General features: G+C 37.1%; 1 protein-coding gene across 1 annotated transcript; it reads right to left on the reverse strand.

Moving 5' to 3' along the window:
- Positions 1-9,712: 9,712 nt before the first annotated feature.
- On the reverse strand, positions 9,713-10,240 carry LOC140817848 (uncharacterized). The gene has a single exon (XM_073177640.1). The coding sequence runs from the start codon at positions 10,238-10,240 to the stop codon at positions 9,713-9,715; it is 528 nt and encodes a 175-aa protein (XP_073033741.1).
- Between the last annotated feature and the right edge of the window lie 11,791 nt (positions 10,241-22,031).

The raw sequence follows: 22,031 nt of genomic DNA on the forward strand, positions 1-22,031 counted from the left end.
GAGGAAGCTGGTGGCTCAAGCACTGCCGTACCACGACGTCTGCCACAACAACCCCGGAGGCGACCCCAAACTGAAAAAATCGATGAAACCCTCGCCTTCATGACGCATCAAAATCAAATCAACTCATACCTCATTGACCATGCGGCTCAAATTGACTCAATGATGCGCACTTTGCTCATCCACAGGGGCATTGACCCAGGCACCATCCCACCGACTATGCCACCCCTCCCCCGTTCCATTTTCAGTACGACTACCAACAGCAGGGGGACGCTGCCGGAGTGCCACCACCTGAGCACAACGACGACGAGTCTTGACCAGGGGAGTTTACTGTTTCCCCTTCTTTGCTCTTTCATTTCTTTACCGCTTTCTGTTTCCTTTCTTATAAGTTGTTTCAGTATAGCATGTTTTTTGCTTTCAATTTTTCTAGTTTGCATTTGTGTTTGCATTTCTTTGTTTTGAGTCTTTTGTGCGATGGGGACATTGCACACGTCTAGTATGAGGGGGTCGCCGCACGTCTTCTTATTTGTTTACGTTCGTAATTGTCCTGCATGAGTGTCAGTGATGGTGAAACTAGTAAATTGGTAGCCGATGATGATTGTGGGATGAATGAACTGCATACTACTTAGTCTTATCACTCGTTATAAATACCCCAATGAATTGAAAATTTCCATATGCACTCATTGTGGGTGTTATGAGTAGTGTTAACGACAGTCGAGTTTAAGAATTTGTGGGAGAAACTGGAAAAAACATGAGATGCAAGTCGAACTTGAGTGAATTTTTGTTGACAGTCGTGACCGACCAGTGACATGAAATAGAGTAGATCACTTGCATCCACCGGAATAACTTTCGTCCCAATTGTGCATAATACCTCAAGAGTTATCCCTAAGCCACATAAGCCAAATAAACAAACGTTCTATATACTCAAAACCTAGGGCGTACACTTGAGAAAATTATGCACTAAAAATATATATACATATATATATATATAATAATGTTGTGAATGAAAAAAGGGGATGTAAGGTGTGGGGGAAGCCAAAAAGGGATGAAATCCTATCCCAAGGCTAAATAGATGGAGATGTAAGGCGTTGAGGAATGTCAGATAAAAATTCTGACAAGTGCATAATGAAAATGATCAGTGTACGTCCCATCTTTTTGAGCCGTTTGAAACCTCATGATATTGACTCCCTAATTCCTGTTGTACAACCTTGAAATTTTGCCGCTTTGTGTTCACTTGTTGGTCACGACTAGAAACAGAACTCAGGATAAGGAAACTTGCATTGAACTGTTGATTTGGTGACTCGCATGATTTGCGAATAAAATTGTCTAAAGCACGAGCTAGTGAGACCCACAGCACACACACGACCACACTTTCTGGTCAAATCAAAATGCTATAAGGTGCTTTAAAAAGGGGTATTGATGAATGTTGGGATTTGGCTAATTGGATGTGGTTCACAAATCCGCTGAGGCAGGAGATGCCGGTTTGCTACTTCACCATCAGTTTCGTTATTTTAATTCTTTCCTTTTGTGTTTGTTTCGGATTTTGGTTATGGTCTGTTGTTGCGTGTTTTCACTACCGCAAGTATACGGTGTCAAGTTTTAGTACTGGTTAGAGTACAGATGTCGATCCCACGAAGAGTAAATATTTAAAACTGTATATTAATTACCATAATTGACATAGCTCAACTTTATTTAAACAAATCAAATAGTTGGTTTAGAATCAATTCAAATAAAATAACAATTCTTGTAATTCTAGCACGCAGCAGAAAATTCACTGAGAAAATAAATCTAGAGATATGATTTCGTCGAGTCTCCCCCATGCTAAATTAACATTGACTAACATTTAATTAAATTGCACCATGTGTATTAACCAAGAACTCACAATATTTTCTATTCCATCTGTCGAGTGATAAATAAAAATGTAGTACCTATTACTGATTTTAATATGTCTATTCAAAATCACGTAACACGTAATAAATGTAAACAAGGTTCTTTTATGGATTCGTCAGAGTTATACGTCTTTTGCACATTATAAATTTCTAACAATGTGATTTCTTCTGTCCTAATTTCAATCCCCTCTGTCGAGTGTTAGATTTCAATTATGTAATCAATCGAATTATGGCCAGTAATTCAAAAGCATTAAAAACAAGAAATCACAAATAAACATGATGAAATAATTCAATGAAAATTCAAATCGTCATTCACATAGGTTCAACCACGACTACATCAATCTCTAGAGAATAAAATTAGTTCATGCTCGAATTTAAATCACCACAAAACCTGTTTGTAATCATTAAAAACTTAAAAGTAAGAAACCGAATTAAGAATGTGTTGGCGAGAGATGAAAGTGCTTCTCCGTGTCCGGATTCAACGTCTTCTATCTCCGTTCTTCACGTCCCGTGCTCCGTGCGCTCTCATTTTTTCTCCTTTCTCTCGAGTGGTGTGACGGCTGCTCAAGAATATTTTCGGAACCCTTTTAAGAATCAACGTCGAACCCTTTTTATTTCTGGAAATCGCGCCGCGCGCATATGTGCGGCACAAACTCGCGCATATGCGCGGGTTTGCTTCTGGTGCTGCTCTTCGTCTTGCGCGCATATGTGCGCCATGAGCGGCGCATATGCGCGCTGCTTTCGGGTTGTCGCCTGTTGTCCCTCGCGCATATGTGCGGCTTGAGTGGCGCATATGCGCTGAAATCTCTGTATGGGTCGCGCATGTGCGCGGAGCTTTCTGCATTCCACCCTTCGGAGTATTGCTCACACTTCTTCTCCTAGGCGCCATTTTAGCTCGTTTTCACGCACATGTTTTATCCGCACCTAAATTCCTGCAATCACACCAAAAAACAACAAAAGCGCGTAATTCCGCCCAAAAAGACTAACAATCTATATGAAGTATAGGAATAATATAAGTGCACAAAATGCACTTATCATCTGTAACCTATTTCTCTTGAGGGCAAGCAAAAGGTTAGTATGAGGGGGTTGATACGTGTTGTTTTTACATGTTTTATTGCATTAGTTTGTGTGTGTTTTCATTGTGCATGCGTACATTTCGTTTACATTTTGTTCATTTTAGAGTAAACATTTCCATGTGATCGTGTCTCACTTTGATGTGACGAATTCCCAGGAAAAACGGCCAGAAAAACGGAACTCGGAGCCAAGTGCTAAGCTAACAAGATTTTGTACAGACCGGCTGGCGCCCGAGCGGTAATTTTCTACCGTCCGGGTGCGAGAAGAGAGTTGAAAGAGATTTTACAGAAAGTATGGCGCTCGGGCGGTGAATTTCTACCGCACGAGCGCGAGCAGGGATCCAATCTACAGAAGAGTCGGCACTCGGGCGGTAGTTTTCTACCGCCCGAGCACGAATGCCGCACATCCCAAGAGATTTTACAGAAGGTGTGGCGCTCGAGCGGTAGTTTTCTACCGCCCGAGCGCCACCTATTTTTGGAAAAATATTGTGTGCGATTCCTTACCTTATTTTTGGAGGGTGGCTGATATGGAAAGGAGGGGTGGACGTTTTGGACATCATTCAGACATATTCAGACTCTATTATTCAGCCGCCACAAGCCTTGGAGAGCACTTTGCGCTTGGATTGAAGATTTGAAGTTTTCCGGGCGTCGTTCTTTGTGTTCTTCGTCAATTCTCGTATTTCTAATTTAGTTTTCATCTTTTAAACTTTGTTTTGTTGATTTTAAATCATGAACTTTAGTAGCTAAACTTTTAATATTTGTTGGGATTTAAGGGGAGCCTACCCCAAACTTTGATTTGAATTAATTTATGTTCGATTGTTGCGTTATTCTTGATTATACTATTGTTTAATTGTGTTGTTGAAGTGTAGCTAACTTTAACAACGTTTTTATATCACGAGTGAGTTCGAGAGAATAACTAGTGATAGGATCGAGTAGTATAATCCGCGGATCTACAATTATATAGATATATGAAATTGGATACGTGCCGATAATCATAGTCCTAAGGGTCGAAAATTAGGAGATTTCATAAATCGAAATGCGATTCACCCTTGATAAATAATTAAAGACATTTAATTACTTCATTGGGTAGAATTAGTTTGGCATAGCTCGAGAGAGTGTGTTCAATTGAATAGGAGATCCTGTCGGAAGAATATAAACACGATTGAACGAATTAACAAATTAATAAAGGGTAGGTGAACCAGAATTCCCAACAAATTCATTTATCATTAAAATTTAATCAATTGATCTAGCATTCATATCTCTTCATTAAATTCTTGAACTTGTTTATTTAGTTTTATTAAATGTTATTAGTTATAAAACAATTAAATCAAATTTCGTTGCTAAAGTTTTAATAACTGGAGTAATAATTGTTAAACACAGTCTTCAGTGGAACGATACTCGTACTCACGTACACTATATTATAACTTGGCATCGTGCACTTGCGATTATTTTGAGCATATAAAACATATTTTTATTGAGGATTACACAGTGCAAGTTTTGCTCGATCAGACCGTGAACAAAGCCATGAAAGGGCATCTTGGTCACGTCTTAGACATGCCAAGGAGAGCTTCAAACCATGGCTACAGCCCCTAGGGCAGCCAAGATTAAAACACTCGCCTTCGACAAGCAAGAATCCGAATTTGAGACTCGGAATGGCAGCTACTGAAGTTGCTGTCAAAACACGCTGCTGGTGGGGAGAGGGAGTGAAACCAATGGACTAACACCTTCCTAGCACACCCTATATCATGTCTATAAACAGCCTTGAGCCCCTGGAAATCGAGCCAATCCTGAAACCATAAACACAAGCAGAAACCGTGAAGTGCATGTGGGTGCCGAAAAATTCTGTGCAGATTTTCGAAAATGGTGTTGCCTTGATTTTCGGTTTTTTGCCCAAAAATCATGATCATGTAATGTTTAAAAACTTCAATATGTCTTGATTGAAGAGCAAGAGAAAATATACACATGCCTTGGATTTGTTTGAAACGAAAACAAATCAATACGACGATGTGGCGCGGTGGAGACGGAGTTGCTTTTCTAGCTTACTTTTCTCTCTTATTTTCTCTCAAGCCTCACATGATTTTTCTTGTTGAATCCTCTGAAATTTTTGGTGGAATGGAGAGGGAAATGGCTAGGAGGTTAATGAGGAAGTTTGCAAGATAAAAGGGAGGAAATGAATCTTTCCATCCTTGCGTTTGGTAGATAAGGAATGAAGTGTGATTTTATATTATTTGATTGAGGGATGATTTGATAGGGGTGATGGCCAATTCTTGCTTATCAAATAAGGGTAGATAATTGCTTGATTAATTATTTTAGTTGATTAAAAGGTGAGGAATTATTATGTCAAGAAAATGATTAAGGAAAGATATCAATGAAAATGAGTTGTCAAACTTTTTAAATCCTTTGAAGTGGGGTGGCCAAAAATTGCTATTAAAATGGGATAAAATATTGCTTAATTTTTGAATTTTAAATCTTTAAAGTTTTATCTACCCATTAAGTAATTTAGTGAATTAATAAATTAGTTTAGGATGGTAATTGTCTTGCATGCATGACTAATTCTTTAAATTAAATAACTAACATGTTAAGTTGAAATTCCTTGATTAAAATAATCCTAGATTAACTTATCTCAATAGGTCACATATTTTAATTTAGGCTTTTAATTAAATTATTAGACATAAAAGAACTTATTTACTACTAACTTCAATTAATTAATTAAATCCCTAAACTTTTTTTTACATTAAAATAAATTATTTTTTATCTTCAATTAAGTCTAGGAATATTTTCTTATTATTTAAATTTATCTCATTACTCCAACTTCAGTCCGGCCTCACTTATTTAACTGAAAAGATAAAAATATACTCATGCGATTTAAAATAAATAATCAAGATTAAATAACTTTAAAATGCCTTAAAAATTAAAAAAATCATTTTTAATTTAAATACTAGAAATTATGCATTGCTTATACGTAGTCTAGTTTAACGGGTTCTACAAATTTAATTCGCCCATCATGCTCATCTCACATTGTTCCTACATCATCTTAGAGATTCTTTCACACAGCTTAGGGTTAGTTGATCCGAAAATAATATCATCCACAATAGTTGAACACACAGTGAATGATCATTTTTTGAAAATTTAAACAACGTTTTATCAACTGTTCCGATTGTGAAGCCATGCTCAAGCAAGAAGTTGGTTAAGGTGTCATACCATACTCTTGGGTCCTGTTTTAGTCCATATAGAGCTTTGTCAAGTTTGTAAACATACTCATGGAAGGTGTGATTAACAAAGCCGGGTGGTTGTTCAACATGAACTACCTCATTTAATAATCCATTCAGGAAGACAGATTTAACATCCATTTGATATACTTTGAAATCTTTAAATGCTGCAAATGCTAAAAATATTCTAATGGCCTCTAACCTGGCTACTGGGGCCAATGATTCATCAAAATCTATACCTTCTTCCTGTCTATAACCTTGAGCTACTAGTCTAGCTTTATTTCTAATAATCAAACCGTTTTCATCCCTTTTGTTCCTAAATACCCACCTAGTTCCAATTACATGAGTGTTATTAGGCCGAGAGACTAGATGCCAAACCTTACTCCTTTCAAATTGATTAAGTTCCTCTTGCATGGCCTATATCCAATTTGTGCCAAGTAGTGCATCATCGATTTTCTTAGGTCATATTTGAGAGACAAACGTGGCATGCATAAATTCATTTATCATTTGATTTCTAGTTCTAAGAGGAGCAGTAGGGTTACCGATGACCAGCTCGAGTGGATGATCTTTTTTCCACTGAAGACATGGCCCATATGGATTTAGCTCGATTGGTTGAGTGATTTCCTCTTCTTGTTCCAGTTCTCCTTCTTCTATTTGTATGTTTTGCATTTGTTGGTTTTTTTCCGATTCGTTCACCTGTGGAGTTTGTTCTTGAACGGTTGATTTTTTTTTTAGATGCTTCCACCTATTTTTCTCAGATCTACCTCATCATAACTGCTTGTTTCAAGGTTAGTAGCATCAAGATTATTTATTAAATCATGTATACTGCTACTACTATTGTCATGGCATATAGAAGATTCATCAAATACAATATGCGTAGATTCTTCAACAGTGAGAGTTTTTTTTGTTATAAGCTATGTATGTTTTGCTCACTGCTGAATATCCTAAAAAGATGCCATTGTCAGCTTTTACATCAAATGCAGTGAGATGGGTTTTCCCATTTATATGAATAAAACACTTACAACCAAGGATACGAAAGTATCCAACTTCTGGTTGCTTGCCGGTCCAAATCTCATATGGAGTCTTTTCATGATTTTTATTGGTCATGGACCGGTTTGAGTATAACAGGCAATATTAATAGCTTCTGCCCAAAATCTTTGTGAAATACTAGATTCATCTAGCATAGTTCTAGCTGCTTCCTTTAATGTGCGGTTTCTTCTTTCAGCAACTCCGTTCTGTTGCGGTGATCTGGTTGCTGATAATTCATGATTTATTCCATGATCTTCAAGATAGGATGACAGGAATTGGTTTATAAATTCAGTTCCTCTGTCACTCCTGATTCTGTCAATTTCTTCGCTTTTCTCGTTCTGAAGTCTTTTGAACAGCTTGATTAGTTGATCGGTTGTTTGATCTTTGGAGTTTAGAAATGTGACCTATGTAAATCTGGAGAAATCATTAATTACTACGAGAGTGTATTTCTTTCCCCTTAAGCTAGTTACGGGTATTGGTCCAAATAAATCCATATGAAGAAGTTCCAGACATCTCGCTGATGAGTTTCTTCCTCTGCTTTTGAATGTAGAACGAACTTGTTTTCCTAATTGACAGGCATTGCAAATTCTATCTTTGGTAAAGTCAATGGTAGGCAAACCATATACAAGTTTAAGTCGGCTAATAGTAGCAATGGATTTAAAGTTGAGATGGTTGAGTCGTTTATGCCAAAGCCAATTTTTATTTCCATTTAAAGCAATAAATCATGTAGGTGCATTAAGATAATCATCATTCCATTGGACTTTATATGTATTTTTCTCTCTATGACCAGTTAACATTTTACCATCTGAGGTTTTAACCGTGCATAAGAGTTTTTGAAACTCAACGGTGTAACCCTTGTCACATAGTTGGCTTATACTTATCAAGTTCTAAAACAGATTTTCTACAAGAAGTATGTCTTTAATGATGACTTTGTCGTGGATAATCTTACCTTTAACCACAGCTCTACCTTTAGAATTATCACCAAAGGTGATTGTTGGACCTTTTTAGTTGACTATTTCTGATAAGAGGTCTTTGTTTCCAGTCATGTGTCTAGAGCGGCCACTATCCAAGAACTAGATTGATTCTTCCAGCTCCTTTTTCTTTGTTGCCTGTCATTATTGAAATAAGAGATTGGTATCATTTTCTATTTGGGTCCTGAGTTTATCAGTCCTTTATGGATCCACACTTGAATTATCCTGAAGGATTTTTCCTGATGTGTCTTAAAGTAGGTGCGATTGTGTGGATAATCAAGTGGTGTATGCAATCCTTTTTCCTTTCCAGTATGTTGTTTCGACCGTCTATCATTGTCACTCAATCGATACCTCTTTTGAACAGGTCGGCTGTTGTGGTAATGGTTAGGTCTAGTTTTTGAATGATTTCCAATTGACCCTGACTTTCTGCTGGCCCAATCTGAACCGTTGTGAGTGATTGTATTTGGCCTGCGTCTGAGCCATGATCTGTTGGTTTTAGCATTCTAAATTTCGACGTATCCTAAACCATGTGGCCTTCTATTATTTTCAAGACTTGCATTCTGAGTGCTTTGATCTTCAGTCTTATCATGTTCATATACCATACTAGATCTGAAAAATTTAATTGGTTTTAAACTATCTTTCTCTAGTAGTGGTTGAGTTGATGCTTCAGAAGTATTACATTCATTAATGTTTTAACCTATTCTGGTTCTGTCTCCGACCGGTTTCTGCATTTCATGCATCTTGTTAAGAGAAACAGAGGACTTGTTCCAAGTGTTGACTGTGTTTATCAATCGTTTGTTTTCTTTCAAAGTAGCATGAAACAATCTTTGCAGATCATCGTTCTTAGCCGTTAGCAGACTTAACTTTACTTTCAAAACGTTAACCTCTTTTTGCTGCGAACAGCTAGAGAGAGTTAACTTGTTCTCCAAGTTTTGTTTTTCTGTTTTGCCTTCATTGAACTGCTGTGATAGCCTCTTAAACTCATTTACCATGTCGTGAAGTGCGGTGACAAGATCTTCTCGTGTGAATTCATTAGAGTTAAAGTCAAATACCATTTCGTCAGTAAATTCTTAATCTTCTTTGGCCATGAGACACTCTACTTTCTCATCTTCGCTCTCACTTGAAGATTCTTCAGAAATGGATTTTTCAGATTCTGATTCAGCCCATTTTCCTTTATCTTCTTCCGCAACTAAGACTCGCTGACTTTTCTTTTTGATGAATCTTTTGTTGTCTTTAACTCGTCTTCTGTCACTTGATTTCTTTTCATCTTTTCTTGGTCGGTTTCATTCTGCAATAAAGTGTCCTTTCTTTCCATAGTTAAAACAAGTTTGACAATCATCAGTATGGTCCTTGTTGAAGTTAGGTTTATTCATTTGTGATTAATTCTTATGCATGAATTTACTAAATTTTTTAACGAATAAAGACATGGCTTCATTGCTTAATTGCTCGGCCGATTTCTTACTTGTGGACTCTTCAACCGGAATAGTCATTGTGGTAGCTGCCAATGCCTTTGTTTGTTGGGAGGTGGATGGTTCTTCTTTAGTTCATATCTCAAGCTCGAACTCATATGCTTTAAGGTCTGTGAAAAGGTCATGAAGTTCCAGCTTGTTTAGATCTTTGGATTCTCGCATTGCTATAGTCTTTACGTCCCATTCTCTAGGAAGAGCTCGCATAACCCTTAAGACAATTTCACGGTTAGAGTAATATTTTCCTAATGAAATGAGTTCAATGATAATACCGCTGAACCGTTCATCAAATTCTGTCAGAGTTTCTCCTGGCTTTATTTTCGCATTGTCAAACTTCTGAATGGCGACAGTTAACTTGTTTTCTTTTTTCTGATCGTTTCCTTCACATAATTGAATGAGTTTTTCCCATATTTCCTTAGAAGTAGTGCAAGTTTTGATTTTGGCAAACATATTTTTGTCCAGAGTCTTGTAGAGGATATCTTTGGCAACGTTATCTAGATTTGCCTTCTTTTTGTCTTCAGCTGTCCATTCGGATCTGTGCTTTTCTACCATTTGAGGAGCACCTTCGATTGTAGTGACAGCTGTGTTAACATTCAAGATTTTCATCGACCCATCAGTGATAATATACCACATATCATCATCTTGGGCTGCTAGATGTGCCTGCATACGAATTTTCCAATCATCATAATCTTCTTTAGAGAACATCGAAATTTTATTGAAAGAAGCCATAAGTATTCAAAGAGAATATCAGTGTTTGAGAAAACCCCGCTCTGATACCACTTGTTAAGATCGGAAAAGAGTTTAGAGGGGGGTGAATGAACTCTTTCAAGTTTTCTCTTTTAAAATATTGGTTTCGACCGTTTTTAGGCAGTTGAAACAATTCTTCTCAAACGGTTGGAAATGTAACCACTATTTAGTGTGGAAGACGGTTCACACTTTCCAAAGAAAACTTCACGTTAACAGGCTTATTCAAACAATTAGAGACAAAGAGAATGCTTGCGATAAATAAAGTGATACAATGGTTTTTATGGATGTTCGGAGATTGAATACTCCTACGTCACCCCTTCTTCCCCTTGAGAAGGTATTCACTAAAAGACTTTGGCTCTACAAATTTTTTGCAACCGCCCACTCCAATCAGAACTTATCACACTTTCTATTTTGGAACTCTTAGTGATCACTTTACACTACTGGATTTTAAGAACACTTTGTTCATAAGAAACTGAGACTAAATCAAACAACCAAAATGTTACTGATATGAACCATTCAGTTTGTTTTGAGTAGCACGAAATTGATCCTTAAGAGATCGAATGCAACGATGTTTAAAGCGTGCTGAAGGAGCGATAAAGTATGTAAGCTTTTGATAGAGCCCTGAGATCTTTGTATATTCTCGTAACAATGTTTTTTGTTGTTAATCAAGAGAGGTCACTTAGCTAGCACACTCCTCCGTTAATATATATGTGATCTTCTTAACGGTCGGAAAAGATGAAGCAATGTTAACCTGATCCACTGAACTGATGAGTTGCTGTCGACTTTGATGAGCATTAAATGATCTTTCATAGAGGCATTTAATGTTCCTTTTGCTCGGCATAGTTCTGAAGCGCTTTACCTGGGGAGTTTTTTTTATGGTAACTGTCTTCTTTAATCAGAACTTGAAGTCTATACTTCGTCTATCCTTTCTGGGATAAAGATATAAATGCAGATCATTCTTGGAACTGATGAAAATATACGTTGACTTCAAGGTGGTGTAATATTTTGAATGAATCAAGCCGGTCAGAGAATGTCTTTGAGCAATAAATAGTTCTCTTTAATGATCCGGTTCTGAGACTAACTCTGCTAACGGTCAGAAGTAAGCGGTTTAGATTTCTTTGAGCTTCGGCCGGTTAGGAAGATATACCAGCTGACGAGCCGAGCGGTCGAACTGATGCATATCTTAAATACGAGCCATAACTGATTTCGAGCTGATTTGTTTTTGTCATACACAAAAATTCTTGGGAATAATATTTTCTTATCAAATGCAAACAATAATTGAAGTGATCATTTATTGCAGTACACATATGTCAATATTCATGATATATCTTTCATTTTTTTAGAAATGATATTTTATTTAAAATTTATTTATACAATTTGTAATAAAAATTAAATATATCATAATAACACAAATCATATTACGAATTAAATTTATTGATATAATCAATGCAATAATTTTAATGTGGTTTATGTTTTCATTAGAATTTAGTTTCAATTTTAATAAAATAATAATAAAAGATATATAACACATATATTATATTTGAATTGATATAAAAATGAATTAAATTCAAACTTGAACTAAATAAATTGATATAATCAATGCAAACAATAAATTAAATTAACATTTATTGTTGTACATATATTTCAATATTCATGATATATCTTTCTTTTTTTAGAAATGACATTTTGGCGGTAATTACTATTTTTGAAAAAAACTCTGCTATTATATATACATAAAAATTTGTGACATGACACGTGTTTGACACATTTGAATGATAACAATAATTGTTTCATCAATATTTTCATCCAAATGGATTGTAATTTTAGGCAAAAACTTCTGTGAGACGGTCTTACGAATCGTATTTTGTGAGACAGATCTCTTATTTGAGTTATCCATGAAAAAATATTATTTTTTATGTTAAGAGTATTAATTTTTATTGTGAATATCAGTAGTGTTGACCCGTCTCATAGATAAAGATTCGTGAGACCGTCTCACAAAAGACCTACTCGTGATTTTATCTACAAAATCACTTCATAATATACACAACAGGTCAACAGCCTATTATTTCGAAAGAAAAATGAAACATGTTATCATAAGTAAATTATGTATAAATCAGGAAAGTTATTTTATTAACATTTACTATGTGTATTCCAAAACAATATCAATAAATTTTATAAGTTGTCTTCTAATAAGATGCGTACTTTCTTTAGAATTATTTTAATCATTTCCATTAAGGAACATTGTTGAGGATCGAAGTTGAGTTTAGAGGGGGGGTGAATAAACTCTACTCGTTTTTCTTTCTTTTCTGATGAGGTACTAAAATCCTGTTAGGGATAGTAGTTTATCTTGTGCGAATACTTTCACCTGATTACAATAAAACGTGCGGAAACAATCTGATGAAGTAGTTGAAAGACAATAAAACAGTAGGCAGCAGTTGTTTATGGAAGTTCGAAGATAAACTCTTCTACGTCTCCCCTTCTCCTGTTTCCAGAAGGTATAACTAAAAGACTTTGGATATTACAGTACAACTCTTGTACACACGAACTTCAGAAGGACTTAAACCTCGGCCTACTGAAACTCTTAGTTTCTCAACTCACAAAAATGCGAAACACAAAGTTCTGAAAAGACTCTTTTCAGATTACAAACTCTTCTAGATAAAGTATAAGGGATGTAAAGATTGTGAAGAGTGTAAGAATCAGTAGCACAAGATGATCTTCGAAAGATCAGATATTAGCTATGAAGCGTGTGCTACTTTTCTTTGTGTTGAACTTAAGTACTCAAGGAATTTCGAGATTTGTCTGATGAGAGATGATAGCTTTTGTTCCTTGAACGATGATATTAAGCGAAGTGAAGTGTCGTATAAGGATTTGATCCATGTATATATAATCGACTGAGTTCAACGTTCACAATCAGAGGATGTCTCCAGAAAACTGATATAATCAGCTTTATTACCAAAAGAAGTTCCTACAGAAAAGCTATAAAACAATCAGTCTTGTTTCATACTTAATTGGGTAAAATGCATTAAATGACTCCGTATAGTATTTAATGCTGCAATTAATACTAGTACTAGGAACTCTTTAACGGTAACAATAAAGGTAGCAACGTTAGGAAACGTCCTCTACTGGTTTTTTATTACTATCCTTTCTACTGGTTTAGTTTTATGAGACCAGTAGCTTCTGATAAGTTAGTCTACTGTTCTGGTCTGCTGGTTTTAGTTAATCATCGCCACAATAAAATTCATGTCTAACAATTTCCCCCTTTGTGGTGATGCCAAAACCTAAACAATAGAAAGTCGTAAAATGAAACAGATAATCATTTAAACAAAAGGATAGTGTCAATAAAGCATCAAAATAAATGATCAATCAATTTCAATATACCTGTAGGCGACTTATTCATTCTGAGGATCTTGAAGTCTTATGTCTGAAGGTTCAGCCTCAGCTTCTGTTTGTCTAGCTCCTGTTGGATCTCGTCCATCTTCTCCCTTTTTGGCATCAGCCGCAACTACATGGGCGAAGAGATCATTCATTCTTCCGGATAGGTTCTGAATGCCACTGGTTAGCATCTCCAGATACGGAGTCTGAGAAGAGATGTGATCATTCAGTGTAGTGAGGGATTGATTTTGAGAATCAATCTTGGCATCCATAATGTCCATTGAGGTGGAGAAGGATCGAATGAGATCATCTTGGTCGTTGAGTCGCTTGAGTATATCACCTTGAATAAGCACGACGTGACTATTAGCTCTGGTTGCAGCTTGTCGGAAAACAATGGTTTCAGTATGCATTTTGTCCATGGTTTCCGCTGTTTTAAGTATGTGTTCGATCATTCGTTCCCTGAAGAACTGAGCACCAGTAAATTCACGTATGCTTTCATTGGATATTCGCTTGACCAAATCAGAGATGTTGTTGAGTTCCCGTTGCAGAGCCTCAATCTGAAATTCTAAGTTGAATGCATCTGATTCTGGAGAGGGAGTTCGCGCAAGCATGCGTTGCTTAATCTCAGAAAGACGAGAGTTCGTCTTAGTCAGAAAAGGATGAGAGATAGTCAACGCAGTAGAACAAGGTTAGCATCTATCAAGGCAGTAGAGGGACCAGGGTCTGCTGTGCGTTCTTCTGGAAGTGTAGAGACAGAAGGTTCAGCAGCAATCAGTGGAAGAATAATTTCTTCAGCGGGAACGGCCAAGTCAGAGGCCAAAATTTCTTCCGTTGGTGCAATAACAGCCTGTGAAACTGATGGTTCTTCAGTAGAAGGTGCAGAAGGCTGATCCAGAAGAATGTGTATTTCTGCTTGATGAGCAGCAGAATATATCTCTAAATTTGGCAATAGAGAAGAGGCATCTGGTTCTGCTATATGTTGTACTGGGGTCGGAGAAGCAGAAGGTGACAATGAAGTAGCCGGTGCGACTTCCAGAGGAGTAGAGACTGTAGGAGCAATCGACTCAATGACTTCTTCGACCGAAGCCAGTTCATGTACAGATAGTAGAGATGAGGACTGAATGGGCCTTGTCGGAGATGCAGGAGTACTGAGAGCAGAAGCCTTTGGGGAGGCTGTGGTCCTTTCCTCAACTGTCTGATTCTGTTGAAAGTCTGGAACAAGGCCAATGTGATAAACAGTAGACTCGCCAAAGACTTGTTCTTGAGCGAGAAGTTGCTCACGCATCTGTTTGGGCTTGTCAGATAGAATCATAATAACATTTTGATCCTGAACAGCAGTAGGAACACTAGGATCAAAATTTGATTCAAGAACTTTCAGAACTGATTCTAGCTTCTGACATTTCAACTGCTCGAGGATGAAACTCCTTCTACGCAAGGCCTCGATAACATTTTCCGTTTTTTCAAGCTGAAAAATTTTCTTTTCTGCAATCATCATTTTGGCATATTTCCCCTTAGTCTTAAAGTAATCAAAAGAATGGAAAAGACGAACTGAGTGCCACTCATCAAAAAAATTCATATCATCATGTGCAGAGATTTCAATTTCTGCTAGATGAAGATCAACGCCGGTGGTTACAGTTGTTTTGTGCCCAAAAATTGGTGGTTCTTCGACCATTTTCCCTTTGCCTTTATCAGATGAAGAAATAGGCACGATAGGTCGGAAAGCAGAGGACCCACTAGTTGATTCTCGAATCACTATTCCAGATGATGGCTTGATAACAGAAGCAGTAGATGGTGCTGGAATAGATGCAGTAGCTTCTGCAGTCACAGAAGTAATGGGTCGAACAGAAGGAACCACTTCTGGAAATACCTGTTTGATAGGTATTTTCTCAAGCTCAGACAGTGCTGCTGTCTTCTTGATTTTAAGAATGGTGCGAGGTTTCTTCTTGGCTGGGGTTGGCACTGGTGGTTGAACAGCAGCAGCAGACTCTTCTGGTGCTGTTGTGTCCGAGTCAGATGAAATCAACACGCTTTTCCTTTAATTGTCTTTTGAGGTTTTTGAACCTCAAAAGCAGTTTCTCCGATCTCCCTTTTTAGGGCGACAAATTCCGCCACGGTTGGCTTAGGCCTTAAAGCAAGTATGTTCTCAGCATCAATCATGGATATTGAAGCAGCATCTTGATCACTGGTAGAGGCGAAACCAGCATCCTTCAGCATTGCGCTGATTTGAACAGCAAAACCTGAACTTTTCTTGACAACCATGTCCTTCATAATTCTGAAGATGAAACGGCTCCAATCCACTTTGGTGCCCTTAGAGATAGCAGTCATCACTTGAACCTTCTCCTTGGTCAACTTGTCGAAAGTGCCGGATTTGATTAGAATGGCTTTGCCACAATATCGGCCAGAATTTGATATTCAATTTTGAGTAGTTTCTTGTGACAAGAAGGAGACAGTTCTTCTCCAGAGGCTGAGAACGAGCTGAGCGCAATAGACATATCCAGCTTAGAAATGTCAGAAAGTTCAGAGATACCTGAAAGTGGGAGAAGAAATGTTGCTCCCAAAAATGCGGCATCAATGGAGATGGATGCATCTCCTTGCGAGTGAACGATCTTTCCTTCATGTACTGACGCTTTAGCGTAAAAATCTAGGAAAGCATTTTTGTAAATAACGGCCGGTGCTTCCAGGAATTTTCTGAGTCCCGATTTCTCAATGTCTTGAAACATTTTAACGAGATTCTCATCCTTGATGTTGAGAACAGAGGCAAAATTGACTTGATAAGCGTTAAGAATGTATGCTCCAGCCATATCTGTATAAGGATAGAAGCAGATATAATTTTGCAGTAGTTAGAGATGATAGAGAGAAATCAGTAGCTGAATAACGATAGTTATGAAACAGTAAAGGTGAAATTGAGAAAAATATACAGCCGTCAAATAAACATAAAGACACGTGTCAGTATGTTTTTGGTTGAGTATTGGAAAAGTTTTGCAGAAACTGTCAGATATACGAATGATTTTGAAAATTTGAAAAAGGCGGGCTGTCCAGACGGTTACTAAAGAAATTAGAAGAGGATCTGTCGTTTTATTAATAACGTCTGCTGGAAGTTTCAGGGTGCTGAAATATTTGAGCACCTTGACAAAACCAGCAGACTTGTAGTTTTATCGAAAAGACAAACGTTCTATCTGCTTTCTGAAAAGGTGTCAAACTCTTAGTCTGACTAAGATATTGTTCCCCCTCGGTAAATGCAACTAATAAGTGGTCATAATTGTGACAAGTGACTCTTGGCTATCTTTCAATCTGAACTGTCGAAATGAATAGTCGCAAGGGTCTTTGTTTCCTCTATAAATACCTGCACAACTTGAACAAAAGTAAACAAGCATAATCTAAAATGAAAGTTCAATATGAGGAAGAGTTAGAGTCTGATACAGGAGCCGAAGCAAGAATGTTCAGAGAGGAGTTTGAAGATGTCGTTCTTCACGTAATGATCCTTGGATCAAACTCCTTGAGTTGTAATAACAACCATCAGACGGGTTTGTTGCTTTCATCGGTATTGATATGTTGCATCCATTTCTTCCAGAATCATGCTAATGCAATAAGAGAGTGCTGGTGGATTGATCAAACTGATAGCATATATGATGCCCTGTATGGCATCTAATAATAGTACTGACCAGACCCAAGCTTGCTAGATTCTTTCTAGGCCTTCAAGCTTGTTGAAATCTCTTTTCGAAGAAGACCCTCTTTTTCTTGCTGAAGATACTACGATCTGCTGATATAGCTGAAAGAAAGAGTAATGTAAAACATAAAATAGGTCTACTTCTTTTTACTTCTTCATCGATTAATGTACTGGAATGATTTCTAATAAAATCTCAGTTTCAGCAATTTACATTTCCCTTCTGCTTTTCTACAAAACACTTACTGTTAGTTAAATACGATAAATAACTTAATAACCATAGAAGAATAATTGCACCAAGATAACAGATAATGATAAATAATCAAGTTAAATCTATCAAACCAAGAGAGTTACGAAAATAAGAAAACTTATTTTCTGGTAGAGGTTTTGTGAAGATATCTGTTGTCTGTTGATCAGTAGAAACATATTCCAGACGAATGTTCTTTTTCTGCACATGGTCTCTGATAAAATGGTGTCTGATGTCTATGTGCTTTGTTCTGGAATGAAGTACTGGATTTTGTGTGATTGCAATGGCACTGGTATTGTCACTGAATATAGGTGATTCGGAGGCTTGAATTCCATAGTCCTTTAACTGTTGTTGAATCCACAATATCTGAGAGCAGCAGCTTCCAGCAGCCAGATATTCTGCTTCTGCAGTAGATGTGGCTATAGAAGTCTGCTTCTTGCTAAACCAGGATATCAGCCTATCACCAACAAATTGACAAAATCCACTTGTGCTTTCCCTGTCTAGTTTGCAACCTCCGTAATCAGCATCTGAATATCCAATAAGATTTAACGATGAATCATTGGGATACCATAAACCGACATTTTGAGTTCCTTTCAAGTACTTCAAAATACGTTTAGCAGCAATATAATGAGATTGTTTGGGGTTGGATTGAAATCTAGCACAAATACAAACAGCAAACATGATATCTGGTCTACTGGCAGTTAGATATAATAATGAACCAATAAGATCGCGATACTGAGTTACCTTTACTGGAATATCACTTTCATCTTTATCAAGTTTAATAGATGAGCTCATTGGAGTAGAAGCAGCAGAGCATGCTTCCATTCCGAACTTTTTCAGAAGCTCCTTGGTGTACTTGGCTTGATTTATAAAGATTCCAGTCTCTAGTTGCTTAATCTGTAATCCTAAGAAGAATGTTAATTCTCCCATCATACTCATTTCGAATTTATCCTGCATCAATTTTCCAAACTTTGCACATAAATTGGGGTTAGTTGACCCAAAAATGATATCATCAACATAGATCTGTACTAAAAGAATATGCTTATTCTTGACTAAAGTAAACAAAGTATCTACTGCTCCAATGGTAAAATCATGATCAATAAGAAACTGTGATAGAGTGTCATACCATGCTCTAGGTGCCTGTTTTAGACCATATAAAGCTTTGTGTAATTTAAATACATGATGAGGTGAGAAATGATCGATAAAACCTGGAGGTTGTTCGACGTAGACTTCTTCTTGTAAGAGACTATTCAGAAAAGCACTTTTCACATCCATTTGATATACTTTGAAATTCTTGAAAGCAGCAAAGGCTAAGAATATTCCGATTGCTTCGAGCCTTGCTACTGGTGCATAGGTCTCATCAAAGTCTATTCCTTCTTCCTGTCTGAAACCTTGAGCTGCCAGTCTTGCTTTATTTCGGATTACTGTGCCTTCTTCATTGAGTTTGTTTCTGAATACCCACCGAGTTCCAATGACAGCTTGGTGAGATGGTCTAGGTACTAGAAACCAAACTTCGTTTCGTTTGAATTGATTAAGTTCTTCTTGCATAGCTTCAATCCAACTGGGATCCAGAAGAGCTTCTTCAATTTTCTTTGGTTCATCCTGAGAGATAAAAGCAGCATGCATGTATTCATTAATCATTTGCCTTCTGGTTCTCAAAGGCGCTGCTAGATTACCAATAACCAATGATGGAGGATGGGACTTTCTCCAGATAAAGGGATTTAAAAGGACATCTTCCTGATTTGATATGTTAAGATTGTTCTCAACGGAACCAGTAGTAGGTTCCTGAATGTCCTCTGCTGGTATTGGTAGAACCAATGTCTGTTCTTCTGGTTCCACTATTTGAATATTTGGTTCTGGATTTTGAAAATCCTTGATGTTTGCTTCTACATCATCTTCACTGTCTAGTTCCAAGTGAATCATGTCTAACCTGTTACTTAAATCAGATGTGTTAGATATTTGAGGAGCACTGCTGTTCTCATCGAAGACAACATGAACCGACTCTTCAACATTAAGAGTTCTATTGTTGAAAATTCTAAATGCTTTGCTTGCAGCAGAGTAACCAAGAAATAGTCCAGCATCTGATTTTGAGTCAAAAGCAGTTAAATGATTTTTGCTATTATTTAGCACAAAGCATTTGCAACCAAACACATGAAAATAAGATACGTTAGGCTTCTTCCCTTTCCATATTTCATACGGGGTCTGATTGTGCCTTTTGTTGACCATAGATCTGTTTTGCGTGTAACAAGCAGTATTGATAGCTTCAGCCCAGAATCACTGAGAGATGTCTGCATCTGCTAGCATTGTTCTAGCAGCTTCTTTTAGAGTTCTATTTCTCCTCTCAGCTACTCCGTTTTGTTGAGGTGTTCTGACAGCTGAATATTCATGATGAATCCCATGTTCATTCAAATATAATTCAAGATACTTGTTAATGAACTCAGTACCCCGATCACTTCTGATTTTAATGATGGTAGAAGATTTTTCATTTTGAATTCTTTTCTGAAGCTTGATCAAGAGGCTACTGGTTTGATCTTTTCCTGCGAGAAATATTACCCAAGTGAATCTAGAAAAGTCATCAATAACAACAAGAGTATATTTCATTCCCCCTAAGCTCATGATGGGGAATGGACCAAAAAGATCCATATGCAGTAGTTCCAGACATCTTGAAGTTGATTTGCTATCTTTGTTTTTGAAACTGGATCTTATCTGTTTCCCAAGCTTACAAGCAGAACAAACATGATTTTTAACAAAATTAACATCAGGTAATCCATCAACTATATTCTGCTTCTTGAGATAATTGATTGACTTGAAATTCAGATGATTCAATTTCTTGTGCCATAGCCAGTGTTTATTGCTAAGAAAAGCAACTAAACATGTAGGAGTTTTGACATGATCTGAGTTCCAAGAGACTCTGTAAGTATTGCCTTCTCTTTTTCCGGTTAACGCAGTAGTTTCAGCAGAATCTCTAACTATACATGAATGCTTCTGAAAAGCTACAGAATAACCATTATCACATAGTTGACTAATGCTGATTAGATTGTAACAAAGATTGTCAACTAATAACACATCATTGATAGTTATGTTACCATGGATAATCTTACCCTTACCCATGGTTTTACCTTTTGAGTTATCTCCAAAAGTTATCTTTGGTCCAGTACAACTCACTATCTCGAAAAGTAGGTTTTTCTGTCCAGTCATGTGTCTGGAACATCCACTGTCCAGATACCATGTAGAGTTACTGATTTCTGCTTTCTTCTTCTGTTCCTGCAAACACAAATTTTAGTATCTGGTACCCAAATCTATTTGGGTCCAAGCCTTATCAGTCCTTTGGGGACCCACATTTGTACAATTCTTGGTAACCTTGTACTTCGGGTATCCAAAGATGTGTGTGCAATAGAAGGTCTAACAATATGCATATTAAAATGTTGTTCCTCCCTTCTGTTTCTGTTTTCCAGTCTGTATCTCTTCTGAATAGGTTTAGAGTTGTAGTACTGATGGTTCTTAACCTTCATAGGATGTTGTCTTCCAGAGTTGAATTCTTTTCTGAATCTAGAACTCGGGTCAACTTTTTTCTTAGGTTTAACGTAACCCAGACCATAGTGCATTCTTCTGTTCATCTGATTTACATTCCTTTCAACTGAAACAGTAGGTACCTCTGGTTCCTGTACCACACTGGATTTCACAAAGTGAATGTATTTCCCTTTGCATATATCCAGTGTTGGCTTAGTATTAGTTTCAGATGAGCCTTCATTATTACAAAAACCGAGACCACTCCTATCTCCTGACTGTTTTTGTAATTCTTGCATCTTTTCCAATGAAACAGAAGACTTGTTCCAAGCATTTACCAGTAGCGACAACTTCTGGTTTTCAGAAAGCACCTTCTGGTAATCTGTTTTGGCTCTTTCATTCTCAGTTATTAATTTACTCATCTTAACTTGTAAATCATTACAGCTTTCTACTTGCAAGCAAGTTAACTTAGTGTTCCGATTCTTTAAGTTCTGATTTTCGATCTTAACTTCTTCAAATGATTGAGAAAGTCTGGAATACTCTTTTACCATGTCATGTAGTGCATCAATCAAATCATTTCGTGTAAATTCATTTGAGTCAAAATCAAATACCTCTTCAAATGTCGAGGTTGAGTCATTGTCTGCCATGAGACATTTGACTTCTTCTGCATCACTATCACTGGAATGGCTTTCTGAGTCAGATGACTCAGAACTAGAGTCCGCCCATTTGGATTTGCTTTCTTCGGCAATCATTGCTTTTCGATCTCTTCTGGTCTTTTTGTCATTTCTCTTGTGATCCTTTCTCTTTTGATCATCCTTCTTTGGTTTAGGACAATCAGCAATGAAGTGACCTATCTTTCC

This window comes from Primulina eburnea, chromosome 17 (genome assembly GCF_022965805.1).
Source record: "Primulina eburnea isolate SZY01 chromosome 17, ASM2296580v1, whole genome shotgun sequence".
Classification (NCBI taxonomy): Eukaryota; Viridiplantae; Streptophyta; class Magnoliopsida; order Lamiales; family Gesneriaceae; genus Primulina; species Primulina eburnea.

What these genes read in the sequence shown, in the direction of transcription:
- LOC140817848 (XM_073177640.1), bottom strand. Translation starts at nt 10,240, where the DNA reads ATGAAAATCTTGAATGTTAACACAGCTGTCACTACAATCGAAGGTGCT.